The sequence below is a fragment of the Emys orbicularis genome, chromosome 4 (assembly GCF_028017835.1).
Source record: "Emys orbicularis isolate rEmyOrb1 chromosome 4, rEmyOrb1.hap1, whole genome shotgun sequence".
Classification (NCBI taxonomy): domain Eukaryota; kingdom Metazoa; phylum Chordata; order Testudines; family Emydidae; genus Emys; species Emys orbicularis.
The window spans coordinates 40,609,174-40,631,914 of NC_088686.1; the positions used below are offsets into that span (position 1 = coordinate 40,609,174).

Genomic DNA, 22,741 nt, shown 5'->3' on the forward strand with positions numbered 1-22,741 from the left:
CTTGGCCCCACCCCCTAGTCCAGAGCCCCCTCTTGCACCTCAAACCCCTCATTCCTGGCCCCACCCCAGAGCCCGCACCAAAAGCCAGAGCCCTCACCCCCTCCCACACCCGAATCCCCTGCCCCAGCTCAGTGAAAATGAGCTAGTGAGATAGCGAGCAACAGAGGGAGGGGTGATGGAGTGAGCCGGGGGTGAGACCTCAGAGAAGGGGCAGGGCCTCAGGAAAGGGTCAAGGTAGGGTCGGGGCAAGGGTGTTTGGTTTTGTGCAATTAGAAAGTTGGCAACCCTAGCTGACAGCCCTCAATTTCCAGTGGCTTAAACGGGTTCTGAAGCAGCTCCTGGGCAACTCAGTATACATAAAACAGAATCAGGCCCATAAAGATTAGGCCTACAAAATCCATGTGGTCAGACTGCATGACTTAAGTGGCCTTCAGTGTTCCCACTATCCAGGATGCTTGAAGTATGCAATATGCAAAAGTGTGTCCTGAAGGGGGAACTTTTCTTCCTCCTACCCAGGGCCGGCTCCAGGGTTTTGGCCGCCCCAAGCAGCGGGGAAAAAAAAAAGCCGCGATCACGATCGCGATCTGCGGCGGCAATTCAGCGGGAGGTCCTTCGCTCCAAGCGGGAGTGAGGGACCGTCCGCCGAATTGCCGCCGAATAGCTGGACGTGCCGCCCTTCTCTGGAGCGGCCGCCCCAAGCACCTGCTTGCCAGGCTGGTGCCTGGAGCCGGTCCTGCTCCTACCCGCAGTTGCATAACTTGAGAAGGGCCAAAAAGGAGGTGTTAAAGTCAAGCAAACATTTTTTCTCCTGGCTCAAGCATTGATGAGCACATTTATAAATTAAGTAGCCAAGCCTCTCCCTGCAGAACCCCCAGATGGTGTTAGGAGCAGTCACAGAGCTACATCCCTATGCTCCAATTTGAAAACCTCCCTCTGGACACCACTTTTGAACTTAGTGGAATTTTCTCAGCCATTTTCTAATACAATCTCCTTTCCTTGAAAATGTGGTCCCAAGGTTCTGAACTGCAGCCAACAAATAGTAAGTACAGTCTGGGGCAAAATGAGGATGACACTTCATAACAGGTGTGAGGGACAAAGGTGTTTAATATAGTCCAGATCTGACCCAGAGTTCTCAATGGAAAGATTGACACAGCCCTAGATGTTATTAGATTAGTTATTAGGTAACTGCATTTCCTCCACATCACAGAATCATAGAAATTTAGGGCTGGAAGGGATCTCAGGAGGTCATCTAATTCAGCCCCCTATACTGAAGCAGGATTAAGTATACTTAGAGTGTCCCTGACAGTGGTTTGTCTAACTGGTTTTTAAAAATCTCCAAGGATAGGGACACCACAACCTCCGTAGGTAACCAGTGCTTAACTACAAGGATAGTTAGATCGTTTTTCCTAATACCTAACCTAAATCTCCCCTGTTGCAGACTAAGCCAGTTATTTCCTACCCTACCATTGGTGGACATAGAGAACAATTGATTACTGTCCTCTTTATATTAACCTTTTACATATTTTAAATCTTATGTCCCCCCCCCCCTCAGTCTTCTCTTCTCTAGACTAAACATTGATTAGTGTGGGGCAATTGCCTTCCATGTCTTTCATCCAACACCACAGAATTATATTAGCCTTTTTTACAACTGCATCACATTATTGACTCATTCAGTTTGTGATCCACTATAATCCCCAGATCCTTTTCAGCAGCACTACTGCCTAACCAGTTATTCACCATTTCATAGTTGTGCATTTGTTTTTTCCTTCCTAAGTGTAGGATTTTGCACTTGTCTTTATTGAATTTCATCTTGTTGATTTCAGACCAATTCTCCAATTTGTCAAGGTCCTTTTGAATTCTAATCCTGTCTTCCAACTTGCTTGCAACTCCTCCTGTCTTGGTATCTTCACCAAATTTTATAGGTGTTCTGTCTACCCCATCACTGTACCACTGTCTGAATTGTTGCCCTGTGCATGGTATTCACCTGAATTACACAGAAAGCCTTTTGGTACAAACACCTAGTCTATGTATGTATTCTCAGGATAGTTTTACAATTCTGTAAATAGATGATATTATACTGGACCTTAAAAAGGATCTGCAAATACAGATACATTGTCAGGACTAGAGATGGGCCCAAAGGAGAACCCAGGACACAAACACCCCAAACTCTACGAGAAATTCAGATCTGGATCTAAATTATAGGGCCACAAGCCCATCACTAGTCAGGATGACCTACCACAAGCATGTGGCTCTCTGAAGCTATAGTCAATGATAAAGGAGCTCCCCTGTTCTTCAAGACTGAATATCTCTGGGTCAAGGGGTTTGATAAGATCCAAGGAGCTAAATATATGATATTAGTCTCATATGACAAGGTCTCAAAAAATAAGAGACCAGATATAAAACAGCAGAGGAAGTTTGAATTGGTGTGAAATTAATTTCTTTACCATACCTAATGCTTTCTTTCACCACAGCTTCAAGACACTGGATTCCTGGAATCAATAACTGACAAGAGTAAAGAGTAAACTAATACCAGATTGTCGGTTGAATTTGTGTTTAAATTGAGTGACACACCATGTTATTGGGTATAGGTGAGAGATATGTTGGAATGGTGCTTTATCCTAGCCCAGATTATACCAGTTATACTATGTAGTATCTCTCTTTAGGCTGCAAGTTGCTTAAATAAAGCATCTGGAATTTGAAGGTTGGAGAAAAAGATATTCCAAGATTTCTAAAGGGAATTTTACACTACAGATGCTTTATGTCCACTGGGTTTCAGATTTAATGTATGTAGGTTTTTTCCTCCTCTATTAAACACAGAGATGGAAAGGGAAAAACCTGCATCACCGGTTTAACATAAAAGCCTTTCAAATCAGCAGGATGCTTTCAGTTCAATTATGTTTTATGTACTGCGAGGTTAACTAAAGGGAGAGGCTTATTAGCACAAATAATACCACCTCAGGCTGTGATCCCAACAGATCTCACAAGCTAAGCAAGGTCAGGCCCTGTCAGTATTTGAATGAAAGCTCTCTGAAGACAATTCACAGTGCAGCAGAAAATGGTGTGGACATTACAGTTTTCTAATAGGTACTGTTCTCACTTCTGAGTCAACATTCAACCAGTTTCCCAGTATGCAGTAAGAAAGCATTCTGCCAATGATGTTGCTGAAAGGTGTGACCCGGTGATTTTAGCACAGGAATAGGTATCAGGAAACTCAAGATCCAATTCTAGCTCTGACACTGTCTCTCTTTGTGGCCTTGGGCCTCTGTTCCTCAGTTTCCCCATGTGTAAAAAGTTTCATACCTACATTTCATGTGGGTGCTGTGAGGATTAGTTATAGAATACCTTTAAAGTACTATATTTTTATATTTCAGACATTACTGTTGGAGGGTTTTCTCTTTCTCAATGAGAGAAAATTTGGAGCTCTTGCACACTTGGGTCATTGAAGATTTCATGGGTACATTTGGAAGAGTACATGTGTGGGCATCCTAGCCAAATTCCAGTTCAGGAAACTAACTACACATTGCCTATTTAAAATTCCCTCTGTAGTTTCAACTGGATGTAGTAGTATTATTCACTCCTTGCCCTAAACTATTTGTGTTAAAGAGCTGCTGAGTTTCATCACAGAGGTGTCTGCATTTCAGTGGAAGTGATCTGGAGAATGCAGAGTGTTTTGCAAACCTTTGGGATGAAAAAACAACAAGGAGTCCTTGTGGCACCTTAGAGATTAACAAATTTATTTGGGCATAAGCTTTTGTGGGCTAAAATCCACTTCATCAGATGCATGGAGTGAAAAATACAGTAAGCAGTATATATATTACAGCACATGAAAGACATCATGTAAATGTGATACTGCTATTATTTTTTCTTGATCAAAGTTAATTTTTCCCTCATAGTTTTAATACTACATTCCTGTTTTAAATACTTTTACTAGTTACTTAGAGAGCCAATCAACTTCACTGTAGTCTGACACTGTAAAAAACCATACTGTCTTTGATGAAACAGTCACATCAGACATCAAGCCAGGGGTAAATTAAACTGATAATTGTCCTACTTTAATTTTCTCTGAGTGGTGGCCTCCATTTGAGTAACCAATGAGTTATTATTGCACCCTGCTGTCCTACATTAGCAGCAATGCTGTGAATTTGATTTTTGGAAATGGCAATACAGAAGGTGGTAGAAATATAAGAAATGAGAAGATTTTATTATATGCAGATTTAATTTACTGTTTATTTGTGCCGTGTGTTTGTGTGAGTGTGTGTCAGAGAGAGTTTTGATATTATCACACTTATAATTTGGTATGTGTTTCTTGTAAAGGGGGTGATATTGTACCCCATAATCTCTACTAGTGATGGGTGAACCATTGGTGTTTTAATTGGAATAAATACCAACAAATTCAGATACATCTCTGAGTCTGTGAAATCTCATGAGAACAAGCTCTCTTGTGAGATTTCTGTTGCGTTTCACTTCAGATAACCCAGAAAAGGACAAAAATAGCCCTTTCCATAACATTTTCGTACTTTCCCACAAAAATGAAAAAAAAAAAAGGACAAACCAGACCATGTGGCCATACTAAAAAAACAAAACAAAACAAGACAGCAAATGTCAATCATGAGAACCCTAATTAGTTTTTGGTGTTTAAAAATACTCAAGGGAAGTTTGCAATGCAATATGAGTTGTGCTATGCAAGTTGTTAGTAAGATAAGTACTAGAGTCCTGGATAAGTTTATCTATTTTGGAAACAGTAGCCATAGTCTGAACTCCCAGAAGATAAATGTCAATCAGCAAGGACCCTTTACTTCTTTGCCAACTATATAATCTACATCTGGAATTCATGTCAGCAGGGGTCTTTGGGATAAATATTGTGGCAGGATCTAAAAGGCAGGATAACTTAATGGCAAATGATAACATTTGAAGCTCCACTAGAATTTGAGATAAGAATAAAGGTAAGCAAGTCTCGCGCTTCAAGTTGTAGACTAATTACATGCAGGAGACAGGAGTGAATTTGTCTCACCCATTGCATAACTAGGCAGGTGCATTATGGATTTTGCCTTATTTGGGAGGTGTGGTTTTTCATTTTGTTTTCCCTTCCTCTTTAGAAGCAGGGACTGGCCTTGCCAGAGGCAGGATACTAACCCCCCCCCCTCTTTATTGATAAACAAGCAGAGGTGGCTTGTTTAACTGCCAATGCTTTAGGGCACATTTCACAGAATTAGCCATGGTACTTAGCACTAATACTTTATTTTTTCCCCTTAATTTTCATTCCTCACCATCCAACTAATTTCATCTAGCCTGGGGACCTGAAGTCCCAACATTGCTCCCACACCTGTGACTCCAACCTGGCAAGCTGCTGGTCCAACCACAATGTTACCATTAATGCGAACACAGCTGAGATGGAGCAGAGAGGCCAACACCTGCGGAGAAGGAATTAAAGAAAGCGTATGGGCCCCGCTAGCCCTGCCCCACTATACTTACAGCCAATGCCAAGCCTGGAGTGGGAATAAAATGAGAGAACCTGGCTCAGTTCAAGGCAGACTGGCGAGGAAGCAAGATGAAGCTTTGCTGGTAGAAAAACAGGCCTGATAGCCAGGGCAGCCACTGGGAGAGAAGCTCTTAGCCCCCAAGTGAGACTGATGCTCAACTGACTGATGCTCAAGGAACTATTTACAAGACTGGGGATGACCCAGTAGTGAGCTGACTTTACTTTTTGCTTGGGAACATTTTAGGGCTAAGCCCCCCCAACCCCCAACGTGTTAAAACTGTAGGATTGCTCAGTGGACCCAGGGGGAAGAGACTTCCTCCCTGCCCCTCACAGAGACCTGCAGCCACATCAGGATGCTAGGAAGGTCCACAAGGGGGTGCTACTCCAGTCATGCCATTACAACAGCCCTACGGTTTCTTTCGCCATCTATCAAAGTAGTATTCACCAGCTTCAACAGCAGTGATAGAAGCACCAGCATCTAAGAATACGAAGCTGTTCAGTGGGTGGTTAATGAATTCCCATATCAGTACTCTGAGCCTTTATGATGGCCAAATGCAGCTGGGGATATAAAATCCATCATCTTTAGCTACAGGGAGTCAATGAGTTATTTCTTGCACTGCTGCACTGAGCTATACACCTGGTGTAACCACTGGCAACAAAGCAGAGATTGTGGCTCAAAGGGTCAATGAGAAAATTTGATGAGGCATAATGCCAAGTGATGCTAGACATAAACAGTCACACTGGGGCTGGGAGCTTCTTCATCCTAAACTTCAAAGCTTTAGCACTCAACTCCTACTCTCTTACTACCAAAACTTAACACCATTATCTTGCTATGCAAAAAAAGCTGGCAGATAAAAATAAATGAACTATTTCGATGGTGAGCTAGTTCACAGAAATTAAAAACTGACCTTTAACCTTCTCTGCAAACTCAAAAACTTTGTTTCAAAAAAAGCTGGGTCAACTTTTTCTTTACAAGTTACTTTTCATTTTCCTGTTCTTCTGCTCTCCACAAAAGAGCAGACACAGCATGAGTGTCCAAACTTGGGAGGTTTTTCAGACCCAAGAAGTCTGCATAAGGTTTGGATAAGCCTCTGAGAACATTAAGGGGCGGATCCTCCGTTGTCATAGCTCCACTGAACAAATGGAGATATGACAATTGACATCAGCTGAGGATCCCCTGACCCATTGCTGCTCCTCATCACCGAGCCTGCAAACCTTTTGAGATTTCCCCAACAATAACAAAAGTCTCTCATGGACATAAGGATGATTCTGAAGCTATATCCCCCTATCATTTCCTCGTCACTGCTTATCAAGCACATCTGGTTTATCCTATTGTCCTTCATATTTTTGTGTGCACATTGTGGTTCCTTATCTCCTTGAACACATACAGATATGTTCAAGCTACGTTTCCAGAAATATAGGCCTGTTCCAATTAAGGGCTGTGTTACATAAAATATGGCTTTGTTGCTGTTTAACACTCTTTTCTAATATAGTCCTATGTATCTCAGTGACCTGCATTCTCTTTATGTACCAATCTAGGCTCTGCTACCCAGAGACACACAGGGGCCTTCAGGTGTCCCCTAGTCACAAATCTAAGGCGTTTAGATCATGAGCTTTTAGTTGCAGTGTCCGTCACATCTGGTACTCCCCATTCGAGCTGAGAAGAATGTAAAGTACTATCTCCATTTTAAAGGCCAGGTTTAGGATGCATCTATTTTCTGTGGCTTATCTAGTTGAATATAGGCTTCTGGATTCAGGGAGGATTGTCTTTTTATTGACAGATTATAAAATACTATAGTGCACACTGGGCCTAATTTATCCCTTGTATAATTCCACTGACTTCAATGGAGTTACTCCAGTGATTAATCTGGCCCAAGGAGTTAAAGGAGCAATAAAGAAGCCAATTGTACTGTGTATGAAGTAACAGTGTGGAGAAATTCAGCCTGACAGAATGCACCAGACAATGTGACATTCAGCAACGGTAAAAGGATTATGGCTTTCCTGATTAAATGACTGTTATGCTTTTGGATAGACAATCACTCTCCTCAAATGTTCAATAAGAGAAGTGAGAAAGACATTACCTACACTAGCTGTGCACCGGTTGGAGTCCTGTTCTTTGGCCACTAAGAGTGGCACTTAATTTCTGGAACAGTTACTGACCTTATTTGTCAGACATTTCCTTCTTTCTTATGGATGCCAGCATCCCATATGTGTCCCATACATAGGGAAACCGAGCCAAATTCAGCAGCAAGTCTGGGTCAAAATTAGTGTAACTTACACCATCTTCCTCCCCTCTCAGAATGTAAATTACGACAATTCAGTCTCCTTTAAACTCACACCTACTAATATGTAATCTTCACTCCCTCTTACACATCTTCTCTCAGACGCACTTATATACATCTGGAGTAACCTCCATTGAAGTCAATTGGCCAAAATTTGTTCTCAGTTAAACTAGCATAAATTCAGAAAAGCTCCATTAACAATGGATTTGAATTCACACCAGAGTAAATGAGATCAGGATTCAGTTCAATGGAGTTATCTGGATTTACATTAGTTAATGTAACTGAAACCAGAATCTCATGATCAGGAAGAGTACATGTCCTACTTATCCTCCCAGTGGAGGTAATGGAGGACTTTTGGAAGGTGAATCGGTGTCACTGCATCTTTGCAGGTGTTATCTATCAAATACAGGGGAGTTGATAGCACTGCAATAGTTTTCTGCAAGTTGGAAGAGATCTTTGTTCAATAAAAGCAACCAGAAATTCAGGGAGGCTGGAAACCATATGTAGTCCCATCTCATAAGCGTCTCTTGTTTCAAGTGGCAACCCTCATTTTAGATAGTAATTTACCTCCAACAGGACCCAAACCTGCTGTTAACTCATTGTTATGATTGTGACTAATTTACATAAGAAATGCTGAATCATCAAAATGAGATAACACAAAGTATTATGGATGCTCAAGGAACCAGTAACCATATCATTTCAATCTTTCTGCTCTATTTTTTGTGTGTCCGTAGATATGAGGTCTCCCTCTCAGACTGGGTTCCCCATTTGGGCCTGGGCAGGATCAGAGGTACATATCAGGAGACAGAGTACCTAGACGAGAATAGCAGTGCCCTCCTGCCCTTCTTGAATGGCTTACACAAATACTTACTCCGTAATGACCAAAACACAACAGGAGACATTACATCTGTACTAGCCCTGCATTTGCTGCTTGTGAGCATCCTAAGGCACACACGGGCCTAAAAACACAGAAACAATGCCTGCAGCATTTTTATTGCTAACATCAATCACGGTTAATAACTTCAATTATACAAAGCCAAAGTGTCCAAAACTAGCCAAACGGTCCCAGTCCTCACAGAGAGCAGAGCGATCAAAACACATTCAGAGTATACAGGACAAGCTTTAAATATTACTAGCAAAAAAGAAAAAGAAAAAAATATCTTGGAAGTAAACAATTCTTTATTAATGGACTCTCGTCTCACAAAGATCTTTTCTGATTTGCTTCAATAATCCCAGCAAAGTTCTGTCCTGGTATAAAATCGCACATGTAAAAGTTCAGGCAGATTGATTAATTACTTTTGACATAATTCAGAGGTGAACTATAAACACCAAAAGCAAGGTAGAAATAACAAGTGTGCTCATGATTTATCTAGAAAGCCCATTATAGCCAGATTGATCACAAAGAATACCACATTGAGCACAGTTCTTTACCATCATTAGTGTCTACTGAAATGGAAGCAGACAGTTGCTCTGGGTTCCAAATGTAAGCTGCCAGCCTTTTGTTCCTTCGATCATAAGTGAACATCATAGTAATACGTTGCAAGGATTTTGTTCTGTGTTTGCACAGCACCTAGCACAATGGGTTCCTGGTCCATGACCAGGTTTCCAAGGTGCTACGATAATCAAAAAATAATAATCTCTCTAGTATCAATAGACTGGAGAGGACAGTAAATGAATACATATAATCACTGTGGCATGAGATCACATGCTACATGATTTATCTAGTCATGGTTGGATTTTAGCCCTGGAAAAATATATCCCCAAAATCTTTACCAGACAAAAGAAAATGCTTGTATGAGAATATGTTGGTGTTAATTAATATTACACTCATTTCCCTTATAAACACACCAGCAATTTATGGGCAATATTAGATTCCACAATCTCGTTTGCTTTCTAAACAAATGATCCAAAAGTAAAGAGAAACCCAAAATTAACTTGGCCAATTATGTTCTCACTGTATGTCTGGCATTTTGTTTATATCCATTTAACAGACTCACTGTACTGTTAGGGTTGGGGGATCCATGTTCACATGATCAGTGGCTCACAATCACTTTTCCTAATAGCAGTATTGGTAGGTAGCACTTTAGGTTCCAACCCCGGCCTCAGGAAAACCCCGTAAAATACTGAGTGCCTCCTATAAGAAACTGAACATCCTCAACTCCCTTAATAGTCAATGGCAGTGTAAGATGCTCAACACTTTGTAATATTGGTCCTTTTATGCTGAGCTGTAGCAAACCTCCTGTTCAGCTATGTTCTCTCTAAACTGCCATCAAGCTTGAACGGCTTCAAATCCCATTCTCAGTGTTACAAACAACCAAATCCCTGTTGTGAGTTAGAGCAGAAACTGCTGAACAGGAGGTGGCGGGCATAGACTGGTACTTCCAACTTCTTAGGCTGCAAACCTATTACCTGAAAAATCTGGAAAGCTCGTATTTAGTCTACCCTCCTGCTTTTCTCACAGGACTCCATTTTCTCCCTCATTTACCATCATCTCAAAGTTTTCCTGTGATTTGCTTTTGATTCTAACATCTCTATCAGAAGTTGGGCCTATGTCCTTCCCAGTCACATTATTAAAATTTATTTCTGCAACTGAAATCAAATTTTTATTATCCCAAATTAAATCCATTGAGCCGATCCTCAGCAAGTGTGGAACAGCATTGCCCCATTGATGTGGATGGAATTATGCTCATCGACACCAGCTGAGAATCTGGCCTAGCATTTAAGTTTCTTTTGTTGCTACCCAGTGAGAACAATATATCTTCTTTCTAATGTATAAAAAGAGAAGGGGATGAGGTAAAGGGAACCATACTCTCCATCATTTCCAGGCTTTTGCATAGGGCAGGGTGGGTTAACATTGCCATAAAATAGTCCTAATGTAAGTGTAAATCACACTCCCATTGAATTCCATTGGAGTTCTGTCACAAACTTCAGTATCACACTTAGCCAAATAAATCAGACCCTGAAGGAGTGCCTGGGGAGGTTAATTCAGTGTGTGCTGAAGACACGGAAAATGAAGAATCTACATGACACATGCTGTTTTACATTATTCGTCTTTTGATTCATTATCTAAGTCCATTCCTTCCCATTTCCTTCTCATTCTATTTATTCTTCTCTGAACTCTCTCAGATTCCTCTGTATATTCTATCTATAGGATAGTACCCAAATCTATAAATAGGCCTCCCCAGATATAGTCTAACCAGCATTGTGTCAAGAGGAAGCATTACCTCCCTGATCCTATGAGCGATCCCTTTAATCATACATCTAATGATTACACCTTCCTTTTCCTAAGCAACATTCATCTTTAACTCTTCAGGAACACCCAAAACACACATCCACATTACTGATGCATGCATAAGTGAAACCCAGGTCTGGCATAGACATGGGCGTGTACTCACTATGTGAAGCTGCAGAAAGTCGCCAAGCCCAGGAGCACTGTCAATCCGAACCAGGATGCCATCCTTCACAGTCGTGCTGAAGCCTACAGCAAGACGATCTGTCCTCGTGCTGGGTCTGTCATTTGCTGGCCAGGTGTACAGAATGAGGCCTCCACTCTTCCCAAAGATATATGTGGCACCAGCTGCAAAATGAAAAACAAAGAGGGAGGTGTTAGTTCACTATGGTTTTTGCCACGTGTGGTAACGCTGTAATGGCTGCAGAGAGAAATATATCCAAATACAAGCATTTCATTAATGCAAGTGATGAAATCTAAGGCCTGTGAGGCTAGTGTCACCCTCAATTAAAGACACAGGAAAACTGAAATAATACGGAGTAGATGTTAAAGAGATATACTCTATATTCCACTGGATACTAGCAGAAGACTGATAATGCACTGTCTCCAAAAACCTTTATGCATTGTGACAAACAATGTAGTGAGCCTTCCTAAACACTGGAATTAATTTCACATCTGATCCAAGAAAGGCACAAGATGGGAAATTACATGCCTCTCCCACCATATATACAAGAACTCTTCCTCCCAGAGAATGGCATATTCTTTTCAGCGGAACAATGGCTCTGAATTGCTGGATGCCTTTCCTGATTGAAGGGGATGTGAAAGCAGAACGGCTTTCTAGGACACAAAATACACCCACCCTCTCCCTCTCCCATTAACGTAGCACTATTATCTTTCAGTAAAAGAAGATGCAAAATAAAACAACAAGAACTTTAAAAAGTTTGCCATTCAGATAATTATGGCTTTTCTACCGGCACTAATACTTTCAGAGCTCCTTTTAAATGAACAGTTATGCTATTCACAACACCCTAGTGTATCCACACAGTATTAACAAGGGAACCACAAATAGATAAATGCTGCTTCCTTTTAGGAAGGAATAAATAACCGATGACAGATACTGTACACATCCTGCTAAAGTGTGCTCCAGGTAATAGTATCCAAATCAAGACAAGCAGCATTTGCTATAAAGACAGCTACAGAGTTTATCAAGAGCCTGTGGTTTCATTATCGTTAACACAAGCATGGGCAATGCCAAGTAATGCACTGCTTTTAAAAAACAGACACCACTTCAGAAACTTGGTATTCAACCTCACTTGGAGATCCAGAGCTAATGTCCAGAGGAAGAGGTGTGCTATTAGGATCAATTTTACATACAAGGTCAGAGACCCAGACAGGCTAAGGACCAGATTCTCAGACTTGCCCAGTTTCAGGTTTTTAAAAGCGCTCAGCACACTGGTCCCTGAGCTCTTTAGAAAATATGGCCCTAAATGTCATAATGGGAGACGCTCTCTAAAACCCACACAGTGAATCTGTAAGGTTGGGAACAACACATACAGGAGGCCCAATTCCTCAACCATTGAGCTACCCCCAACTCTATAATGCACTTTTCCTAAGGGTCACAATGAATTGTGCAATACTAAATGCAGCCAATTGGATTCCACCAACAGCAGCAGGCATGAGATATCAATGGGAAGCAAAGGGGGACTGGGTGAATATACTTCAGATCATTGTTTACCTAGGGGAGGCTATAAGGTCATTTATTTTTTTATCAGAAACACCCACAATTAAACAATCTCAAAGTGAATTAAGTACAGTTGGATATTGCTTGGGTCATTTGGTACCAAAACTGGGTCACATCTGAGTCTGGCTGCAAAACCACAACTCCATTGAGGCTCTTTGTTTTATGTAAGTAGAAATAAAAATGATAAACTTCACCCTTATGTAGGGCTTTTTCTCTAGAGATCTCAATGTGTATCACAAAAGAAGTTTTATCCCCATTTCACAGATGGAGTAACCGAGGCACACAGAAGGAAAGTGACTTGCCCAAGGCCAAGTCAGGGACAGAAGCAGAATCAGAACTCAAGTCCCCTGACTCCTAGTCCTGTGCATACCTACTGGATCATACCCTCAGTGAATGTAAATAAACTTGTATGGCATTTCATTCATAACCCTGAGCTAAGACAGAGAGCACACTGACATAGCAGAGCTGTGAGCATGTATTAGTCCAATTTCACAAATGGTGACTCTTCAGACAGAGACCAAGCACCCAATTTTTAGCCTTTAACTGAATCTCTACCTTCAGCTGTGGAGTGTAATGGTAGGTGCGTGACTACTGCTGAGTGCAAACTGTTTATCATCCATTCTTACAAGTACACTTACAGCATTTTCATACTAATTAGAGGTGTTTGTGTAATGAATTAGCCACAGCTTCTCTCCATGTACGGATAATTCACAAAGCCCACTATAAGTGCATAAACTACAAATATCTTTCCTCTTTAGTTTATTAGCTAGTTCTAAATGTTTTATATATATTATATTAAACTGGCTCACAGAATAACACAAGGAAAATCAACATCTGAGCTTGAGTGTACTGAGTTTTTCTGATAACTAACGGCTCTGTAGACCAAACCCTAATTTCCAAAAGTTGTTCCCACATGTGCTGGTGTGCTTGGCCTTCACTCCTAATGCTGATCACTGGGGCTTTCAGTTGCAAGGATCACAGTGGAAGGAATTTCTTTGATATATCCAAAGGCAGATGAGATTTCCTCAGTTTTCTGAGTGCCATTTGGCTGCAGGTAGAGCATGTCAGAGCTCCTGCAATTACAGCCAATTATAACTGTATAGACCTGTGATGGCACTCAACTCCCTAGCAAAGCTCATGCGCTCCTCGCAGGACAGAGATTTGCTTCTAGGCCTGACTTCAGGAAGCTCAGTTTTATGCATCTGTGCACAGTAATCATTCAGCTGTAACAATCAGAAGAGCAGGCGACCTAAACCGATCCTTATAACAGAAACCTACTGTACTGCAACTGTTCTGTACACAGTCCAGAATTTTCTGCAGAATGGTAGGCAGTCCAGTTTGCTGACTTCTGTGTAACTTTCCCTACCTGAAATATAATTTAAAAAAACAATGTATGCATGTGTATACTTTCACTTACATATTGAACATGTAAACGTGATGCCGCAGTGATAATTATGATATCAAAAATCCTAAATAGTGTAGCACTAATCATTTGCTACAAAATTTGAATAAAGTAATCACTCCAAACAGAAATCATAAGATGCAAACATTAAAAGAGAAGATTAGATGGAGGAGGAAGAACACAAAGAGAAAAAAGAAATATACAGTTAATGCTACACTGTAACCACAATTAAAAATAATGCCTGACTCATTTATGTGTCTTTATGTATTACACATACAAAATGTGTTATAAGGTCGTTAAAGTTCCAAATCGAGCACTCAAAAGTTAGGAAATGCCAGAATTAAGGTTGCCTGGGTAACCTTAACTTGGCCGTCCTGCGCATATGCATTATGATCAGGTCTTCAATTACATGATCACATACTACTTTTTTCCATAGGACCCCTGCCTCCTGCACTGCACAGGATACATGGTGCTCACTTAATCAGCAGCTATTCAATATTTTGTTTTAGCCTCATTGTTCAATGTGTCCCTAAGCCTTATTTAGTGCACACTATTCAAACCCGCTCTGAAGATAGAATTATTCATTCCCTCTTTGGCTTTTCTTGAGAGCTTCACAAACATTCATTAATTTACCATCATAAAACCCCTGTGAGATGACTGGTAATATCCCTATTTTACAAATGGGGAGCTAAATCACACAGACTAAGGTCAGAAGTTTCCACTAATTTTGGGCGCTCAATTTGAGACACCTAGGGCCTGAATTTCAGAGTATTTTGCATTATGGAACACTTGATATGATAAAAACACAGTTCCTGTTGACTTCAGCTGCAGTTGTGAGTGCTTAGCACCTAGTAAATAAGGAACACACGATTATTGACCATCTGTGTAAGTGACTTGCCTCGCATCACATGGGAACTCCGGAAAAGGCAGGGATAGAATCCACTGCTTCAGGGGAGTGTTCAACTGCCGTAACCAGGAAATCCTCATTTCTCTATTCTTTTAAACATCGTTTTTAAAAAAAAAATAAAAATAAAAAAATAAACAGAAATTCCATCATGTGGCATCATATTAATATCCACATGCTTCATCAGCAGGGATGGAACCTTTAGCTCCACTGCAGAGACCTCTGCCATTTGAAGTAACAGACTAACTGATAATAACAACAGAAGGATGTCATCCTCTATGAGGACCAGCACCAGAGGGAGATGAGACACATGCTTTGTCAGTGGGTTTCACAGTTATTTGCTGATAGCAAACGAATAGTGAGACTCAGGAATTCTGGGTTCCATTCTATGGTCCCAAAAGGCATGGGCTCTAGGGAGCACAGACTCTTCTGCCTGTTCCCCACCAAGCTTGACTCATTCTGCACTGTCCTCCCCAAACTGTGCCTGTCCCAGCCTGTCTCTTCCCCACCCCCTTAGCTTCTTGCTTACACAGTCCAAGTCCCTACCTCTAACTGTTTGTCCCCAGTTCCTTGGCAGTCCCAGTTCCTCACTCCCAACTCCTTATCCAATCTGTCTCTCCCCTCCCACCATCCCCATTGGTCCCCAGTCCTAGTCTCCCTCCCTGGACTCCTCATCTAATCTCAGTCTTGGATAATGGAGTGGCACGTATGCTTATAAAATTTGGAATGACACTGATCTTGGAGAGGTTGCAAGTACTTCAGAGGACAGGATTAGAATTCAAAATGACATTGACAAATTGGTCTAAAATCCACAAGATAAAGTTCTATAAAGACAATTGCAAATTACTACACTTAGGAAGGAAAAATCAAACACACAACTACAAAATGGTGAATAACTGGTTAGGCAGTAGTGCTACTGAAAAGGATCTGGAGGTCATAGTGGATCACAAATTGAATATGAGCCAACAATGTGATGCAATTGCAAAAAAGGCTAATATCATTTTGGGGTGAAATGACAGGAGCATTGCATGTAAAACACAGGAGGTAAATTTCCCCCTCTACATGATACTGGTGAGGCCTGGAGTACTGTGTCCAGTTCTGGGTGCCACACTTTAATAAAGATGTGGGCAAATTGGAGAGAATCCACAAGAGAGCAACAAAAATGATGAAAGGTTTAGAAAACCAGACCTCTGAGGAAAGGTTAAAAGAACTGGATACATTTAGTCTTGAGAAAATAAGACTGGGGAGGTAGAGTGGGGACTTGATAACAGTCTTCAGATATATTACGGGCTGTTATAAAGAATACAATGATCAATTATTCTCCATGTCCACTGAAGGTAGGGCAAAAAGTAGTGGGCTTAATCTGCAACAAGTGAGGTTTAGGTTAGATATTAGGAAAAAATTTCTAACTATAAGGTTAGTTAAGCACTGGAATAGGTTACCAAAGGAGAGTGTAAAATCCCTGTCCTTGGAGGATCTTACGACCAGGTTAGATAAAACACCTGTCAGGGATGGTCTAAGTGCAGGAAGCTGGAGTAGGTGACCTCTAGACCAGCGGTCTCCAAAGTGGGGTGCGCAAGAGGATCCTTGGGGGTGCGAGGCAGGAGGAGCGCTTTTTTTTTTTTTTTTTTGCTTTGTCAGTTTGGGCGGGAGTCCGAGCGGCTTTTTTTTTTTTTTTTTTTGCTTCGTCAGTTTGGGCGGGAGACCACTGCTCTAGAGGTCTCTTCCAGCCCTACGATTCTATGATTAAAATGCAGTATAGCAACACAAATCCACTTCTTTTGAGGCCTATTTATGCACATCTACTACCCCATTAACTACCCATTTTACTTTACCTCAATAGCACCTCTTACCTCATTTGGTTTCACTGTAGCCTTCAATCCTCTACATCTAACAAATATTTTAATGCTGTGAAAATTACTAAAAGTAGTATGAGGAGGTATGTGTTATGCCAGTGGTTCTCAAACTGTGGGTCGGGACCCAAAGTGGGTCATGATCCCATTTGAATGGGGTCACCAGGGCTGGCATTAGACTTGCTGGGGTCAGGAGCTGAAGACAAAGACTGAGCCCCACTGCCTGGGGCCGAATCACAAGGGCTTCAGCCCTAGGTGGCAGGGCTCAGGCTTCGGCTTCAGCCCTGGGCAGCGGGGCTCAGGTTACATTCCCCCCCCTCCGGGGCTGAAGCCCTTGGGGTTCATCTTTTGCCCCCCAGGCTAGGGCAGTGGGGTTCAGGCAGGCTCAGTCTTCGGTCCCCGCTCCTGGGGTCTTGTAGTAATTTTTGTTGTCAGAAGGGGGTCGCGGTGCAATGAAGTTTGAGAACCCCTGCGTTATGCTACTAGTGGAGGTACAATATGCTGCAAATATTCACTGGTATGTATATCTTGTTAAGGTTTCTGCATTATATAGGAGCTGAAAAAGATTTTGAGCAGGAAAATTACAAGGGACCTGGGCTATAAACTCTTACAATAAACTCAGATAATACTTGTGGCATTTAAATTAATACAGCAGGATCTCTGTCCGTGGTCCTGAACCCCTTGGTGACCATGCTTAAAGCTCCTGTTCATTCTGGTAATCCAGCACAGACTGTGAAGAATATAAATCTAATGATAATAAATTTCTACCTGAAATAAGATGCAAGACATATGGCATGCTCCTTCCCCTCAATTAATTATCATGCCTTTGTTCTCTTGCATGAAATCTTAGGTAAATATAGATGATACTGTGTTATTTTAAAAAATTGCTTAATAAGGAGAAAACCTGATGTCCACAAAGGCCTGCTATTTTTGAAATCAAAGAGACTTAAAAGTTCCCAGGCAGCATAACTTTATTATACTTTTCCATAGCTAGATTTTTATTTCATGGATACATACAGTCCCATTATGCACCTTCTGCTGAGCCCAGTAGTTCTGATAAGTCGCTTCACGGTGTGCTTAGTATGCTGGTGGTGAGATACTATTATGTTTATTAATAATAGTAACCATGTAAATTTTCTGCTTGCTAGCAAGAAGCTATCAGTTCAACTAACGGAAAATTTGCTATGATGGCATTTTAGTCATTTTACTTGGTGAGATTTGCAAGTTACCAAGAAGCTAAAATTATTTAGCTTATTCCCTGTAACAAGACTATTGTAAGGATGGAATCACTAATACATCACAAACAATTAAGTGAATTTAGCTGGGTGAAGCAGGATCCAATTCAAATAATGCAGATGACCTTGGCAACAATTGTACCAAGTAGCCTTGTAAAGTGGCAATTAAATAACACAGACCTAAGAGCTTACCCGGGTGGTTAGTGCTTTCAGAAAATCTTAATGAAATAAGATTAAAGGTCTGACAAACTCACAAAGGCAGGGAAATGCAGATATAAGGCTGCCACTTATCTCACTGTACCCAAGTTCTGCATACAATCTTCTATCACTAGTAAGGGTGCTAACAAGGGAGTGTAAATTGGAGTACAGTAATTGGTAAAATTGAGCGACGAAAAGCATAAGCTGAATATCAAGAGAAACTGATCAAGAGACAAGATTTGTCTCCAATAGGAAGTACAGGAAATGTCACTGCTTTCCAGAGTCATTTAAAAACAGGTTACTGAGAATGTACTACAGAGAACATTTCTGCCTCAGCCAGTGGGGATGGACAAGATAAACAGACAGCGCTGTTCTAGCCCCAATTTCAATTGGCCAAAGATTAGTCCTCACTCAGGCAAAGCTCCCATTGAAAGGAATAAATTAAACCGAGTGAGGACTGTCTTTTCTGAACAATTCTCAGTGCTTCAGAACAAAGGGTGATGCTCTATAGCACATGCAGTTCAACCACTTAATTTAATCTCAGTTCCGCCACTGAGGAGTGGCAGAGCTGCTCCTCTTTTGCAGGTTCATGGCATGGCTTTGAGCAAAACCGTACGTATTTGGTCACTGTAAATTGCCAAGGGGTATTCAGAGCAATAATAACTAAGGACCTGATTTTTAAAGGGGCCTACATCCAGTCAGGTTTGCTCAGTGACTACATGGCCAATAATTGCTGTTACGAAAAGGGAGACAGCTTGTAAGCATCAATTCTTAGGGCACGTTTAAGAAAAAAAATATTAACAGGACTGTAATAAAATCTTGAATGAAATACACATGACAAAGAGAAGCACCTGGACTTTTTCAAAACAACTCCACCCCTTACCACCCTCTAGAAGCGTATCATGTGGCAACACACTTAACCAATGGAATATCAAGTTAATAGCTGTCATGACCCATGGTTTCCTACACCCTGGGCTCAGGTAACTGCTGTCTCTAAAGCTTTGCACTATTCCAAGGACCCTGCCCCGGGAGCAGGGGGCTCACTGATAAATATGGTAGGTACCATATTGATGTTGTGAAGGCCAAAACTATAGTGGGATTCAAAAAAGAACTAGATAAGGTCCTGGAGGATAGGTCCACCAATGGCTATTAGCCACGATAAGCAGGGATGCAACCCCATGCTCTGGGTGTCCCCAGGGTCTGATTACTAGAAGGTGGGAGTGGACGACAGGGGATGGATCACTCAATGATTGTATGTTCTGTTCATTCCCTCTGAAGCACCTGGCATTGGCCACTGTCTCAAGAGAGGATACTGGGCTAGATGGACCATTGTTCTCACCCAGAATGGCCATTCTTATGTTCTTACTCTTCAAAGGTCACTGCAGGCAATCCCCATCACTACAGCACAAATACAGAGCTAATGAACTCTTACTCTGTTAATTACAAGTAAACCAATGAATGAACTAATTGAGAGTCCCTTACTGGAACCATCATTGAGATCCTGAAACAATCCACCCCCAGCCAGCAAGCTTCAACCATCCCTTCCAACGGCCCTTGCCCAACAGCTGGAATTTGAAAAAAATAACATTCCATGGTAGCTTCTAGCAACTAACCAGGCCTTTACAGAGTCCTTAGCTGTTACATCACTGTCTCATGTCCAACCACAGGTTGTACTTCCCTTGCAACCCCATACATTAAACAATGTTAACAGAACACATTACTTAACATTCACCACAGTAGCATTACATTACTGGAACAAATGTTCATTAGCTGAGTATAACTGAAGACCATGACATTGTTTCTAGCAGCTTCTGAATGATGCTTTCCCAAGTTAATCCTTCTGGGGGGAAGGTGCCACACATGCGGTCTCAGCAAGAAATGTGCTCCCAACCAATCTTCCCTGAGTAGAAGTTAAAAGAGCTAGTTAAGGACAGCTTGGTCTTGGAGGAGACATAACAAAACTGTATGAAGGGAATCAACACCAAAGATAGAAAGGAATCATTTAGGGATGGTACATAGATTTATAAGTAGGAGAACAGTATGAAATTAGGAAAAGAAAAATTCCAGTTGAAAATCAGGAGAAACTCCTTGTTAGAGTGACGAATTAGGCTGTGGAATAGTCTGCAAATGGATGTAGTGAAATCCCTGTCATTTGGGCCTGATTAAACTAGATTGACCAAAATACTAGAAAATCTGATGGGGAACATGGTCTCACAGATCTTTTCCATTTCTAGATTCTGCTGTATGATTTTATAATTCCTACTGTCCATGTTGAACCTGCCATGGTGGTATCGCATACAGGTTCTTTGTCTAACTAACATATCAGCTATGTGATGGCATCTCCAGTTTTGAAATAACTATTTAACAGAGCAATCCCCAGTGGGAGCTATGTATCAGTCAAATAATGTGTGGCTTAAAGTGTGTCTGTGATGAACATTCATTTCATTATGGAGAGAGTCACTGTCAAGTGAATCTCAGTTTTACAAACCATTGTAATATACATAATAGAAAAAGATAGTAAGTTACTGTCATTATAAATAAAAAAACAAGGGAAAATAACATAAAACACAACCAAAGAGAAGGGAGGGCTATGATTCAAATTACAAAACTGGTGGGCGGTTTAATGTTCAAGAAAAGGAGAAGTTAGTAGCAACCAGCACAGGGTTAGTGCAGATGGGCACTGCGCCAGCTTCAGCCAAACCCACCCCTTCATGGCTCACAATGCACTGTGGTCTTTACTTTGGCCACTCCTGCTTGCCCAGTTACAAACTTCCATTTAATCCACCTCAGTCTTTAACTGCAACAGCCCTGTTATCCCAGTCTTTATCCTTTTCTCTCCTCCTCTTGTAGAAGCTGCTGATCTTATCATGCCAAACCAGAAGGTTATTTTGTGATGTGTACAAATGGAGACTAAGAAAAGGGTGGGAGAGACCATCAAAATCATTCTAACTTGGGACCTAAACAGGATTTGAACTCAGGACTCCAGTAGAGAAAGAAACAATGGCCTAACCCACTAAACCACCACCAACTAAACCTGTAACCCACCTTTAACCATATTATGCCCAATGCATATTGGCACCTGTGGTATGCAGGATCACTCACTGTCTGGTGAAAGTAGGTTGACCAAGGATGGCAATTTTACCCTTATGAAGAATTAATTTGCTGAGGGTTAATCCAGACTTCCAGCATTATTTTAATGCAACTTTTTCACCTTCACATTATTCCTTATATTTTAAGTTGACCGTATGCATTACAGAGCTGGGAGTTGAAACTGGAGACCAGTATTCAGGTTCTGTGCCCGGCTCTCCCACTGACTCACTGTCTGACGCAAAGCCCAACACTTAATCTCTCTGTACCTTTCACCCCTATCTAAAATGAATCTATTAATACTTATCTGCCTCAGAGGGGTTAGAGAAAGGGGTTGAAAATGGCTATAGATGTATCATCAATTGTCTGGTTCATTTGACCCATTCTATCACAGGATTCTTCCAAGGAGAAAATGAAGAAAGGCATTGTACCATACGTAAAATGATTGATAGAGTGTCTTTTTCCTCTTATTTATCAGGAGCTTTAAATTGTCTGAGATGGAAGAAATGTAAAGCCCTATGAAAATGCAAAGCTTCCAGGGCAAAAGTGTAATCCTTGGAAAGCAACGCTTCCCTGCTTAAAAGAGTTCTCATGGACCAGCTGCTTCTCCTTCAAGAAGCCTGCTCTTCTCCAGACAAACCCTCTGAGACCCAATGCAAACACCACCATATCCTCATATCCTTCTATTTAAAAGGCAGACATTGTCTGACATTAATTAAACTGAAATCCTTGCTCAGCTTTAACATTCGAGGGAGCTAGGGCTTCTTCTATGGCCAAAAAGGAAAAACACCACAACAACGCAAGCCTGACACAAAATGGAAACAGCAACTCTGATCGTGCCTGCCTTCCTTGTTTGCCTTTTTAAAATGACAGCAAATTAATACGAGTCACTTTCTTTCTGGTATGCGCGGCATTAGCCAACAATCGGATCAGACAATATGTTGCTTCTTATTAGTTACACCATATTAAAAGAGAGATTGGAAGGAGTAGGGGGGAGAGAAGAAGGGAGTGCTCCTGGAATTGCTACACAGTCCAAAATAATTTACACTCAAATTATGAATGACTCCAATTCCTAGGCATTGGGAAGTCTGACTTACATTCTCTCCAAGGAAAATTTGTTGCTGGGTACCTTGGGAGTACCCATCACCAGCACAGAAGAAGCCTCAAGGTTAGCAGCTGCTTAAGTAGACCAAACATGACCATGGGTTTAACAGCCTCAGGGTGATAAATGTCAACTACAGCTCTCTTCCCTCTGCAACAAAGAAATATGGCAGGATGGAAGAATCTGAACAGGGATCAGCTGGCTGAGGCATGGCTTCAATGTAAACACA

At 41.3% G+C, this 22,741-nt stretch overlaps 1 protein-coding gene across 19 annotated transcripts in view; it reads right to left on the minus strand.

The window, feature by feature from the left end:
• NRXN3 (neurexin 3) overlaps positions 1–22,741 on the minus strand; it is a 1,366,589-nt gene that overhangs the window by 342,398 nt on the left and 1,001,450 nt on the right. For all 19 annotated transcript variants that reach the window (XM_065404047.1, XM_065404046.1, XM_065404048.1 and 16 more), the window contains one exon: positions 11,157–11,338. In XM_065404047.1, coding sequence (XP_065260119.1) covers positions 11,157–11,338 — 182 coding nt within the window. The remainder of the gene's footprint in view (positions 1–11,156; positions 11,339–22,741) is intronic.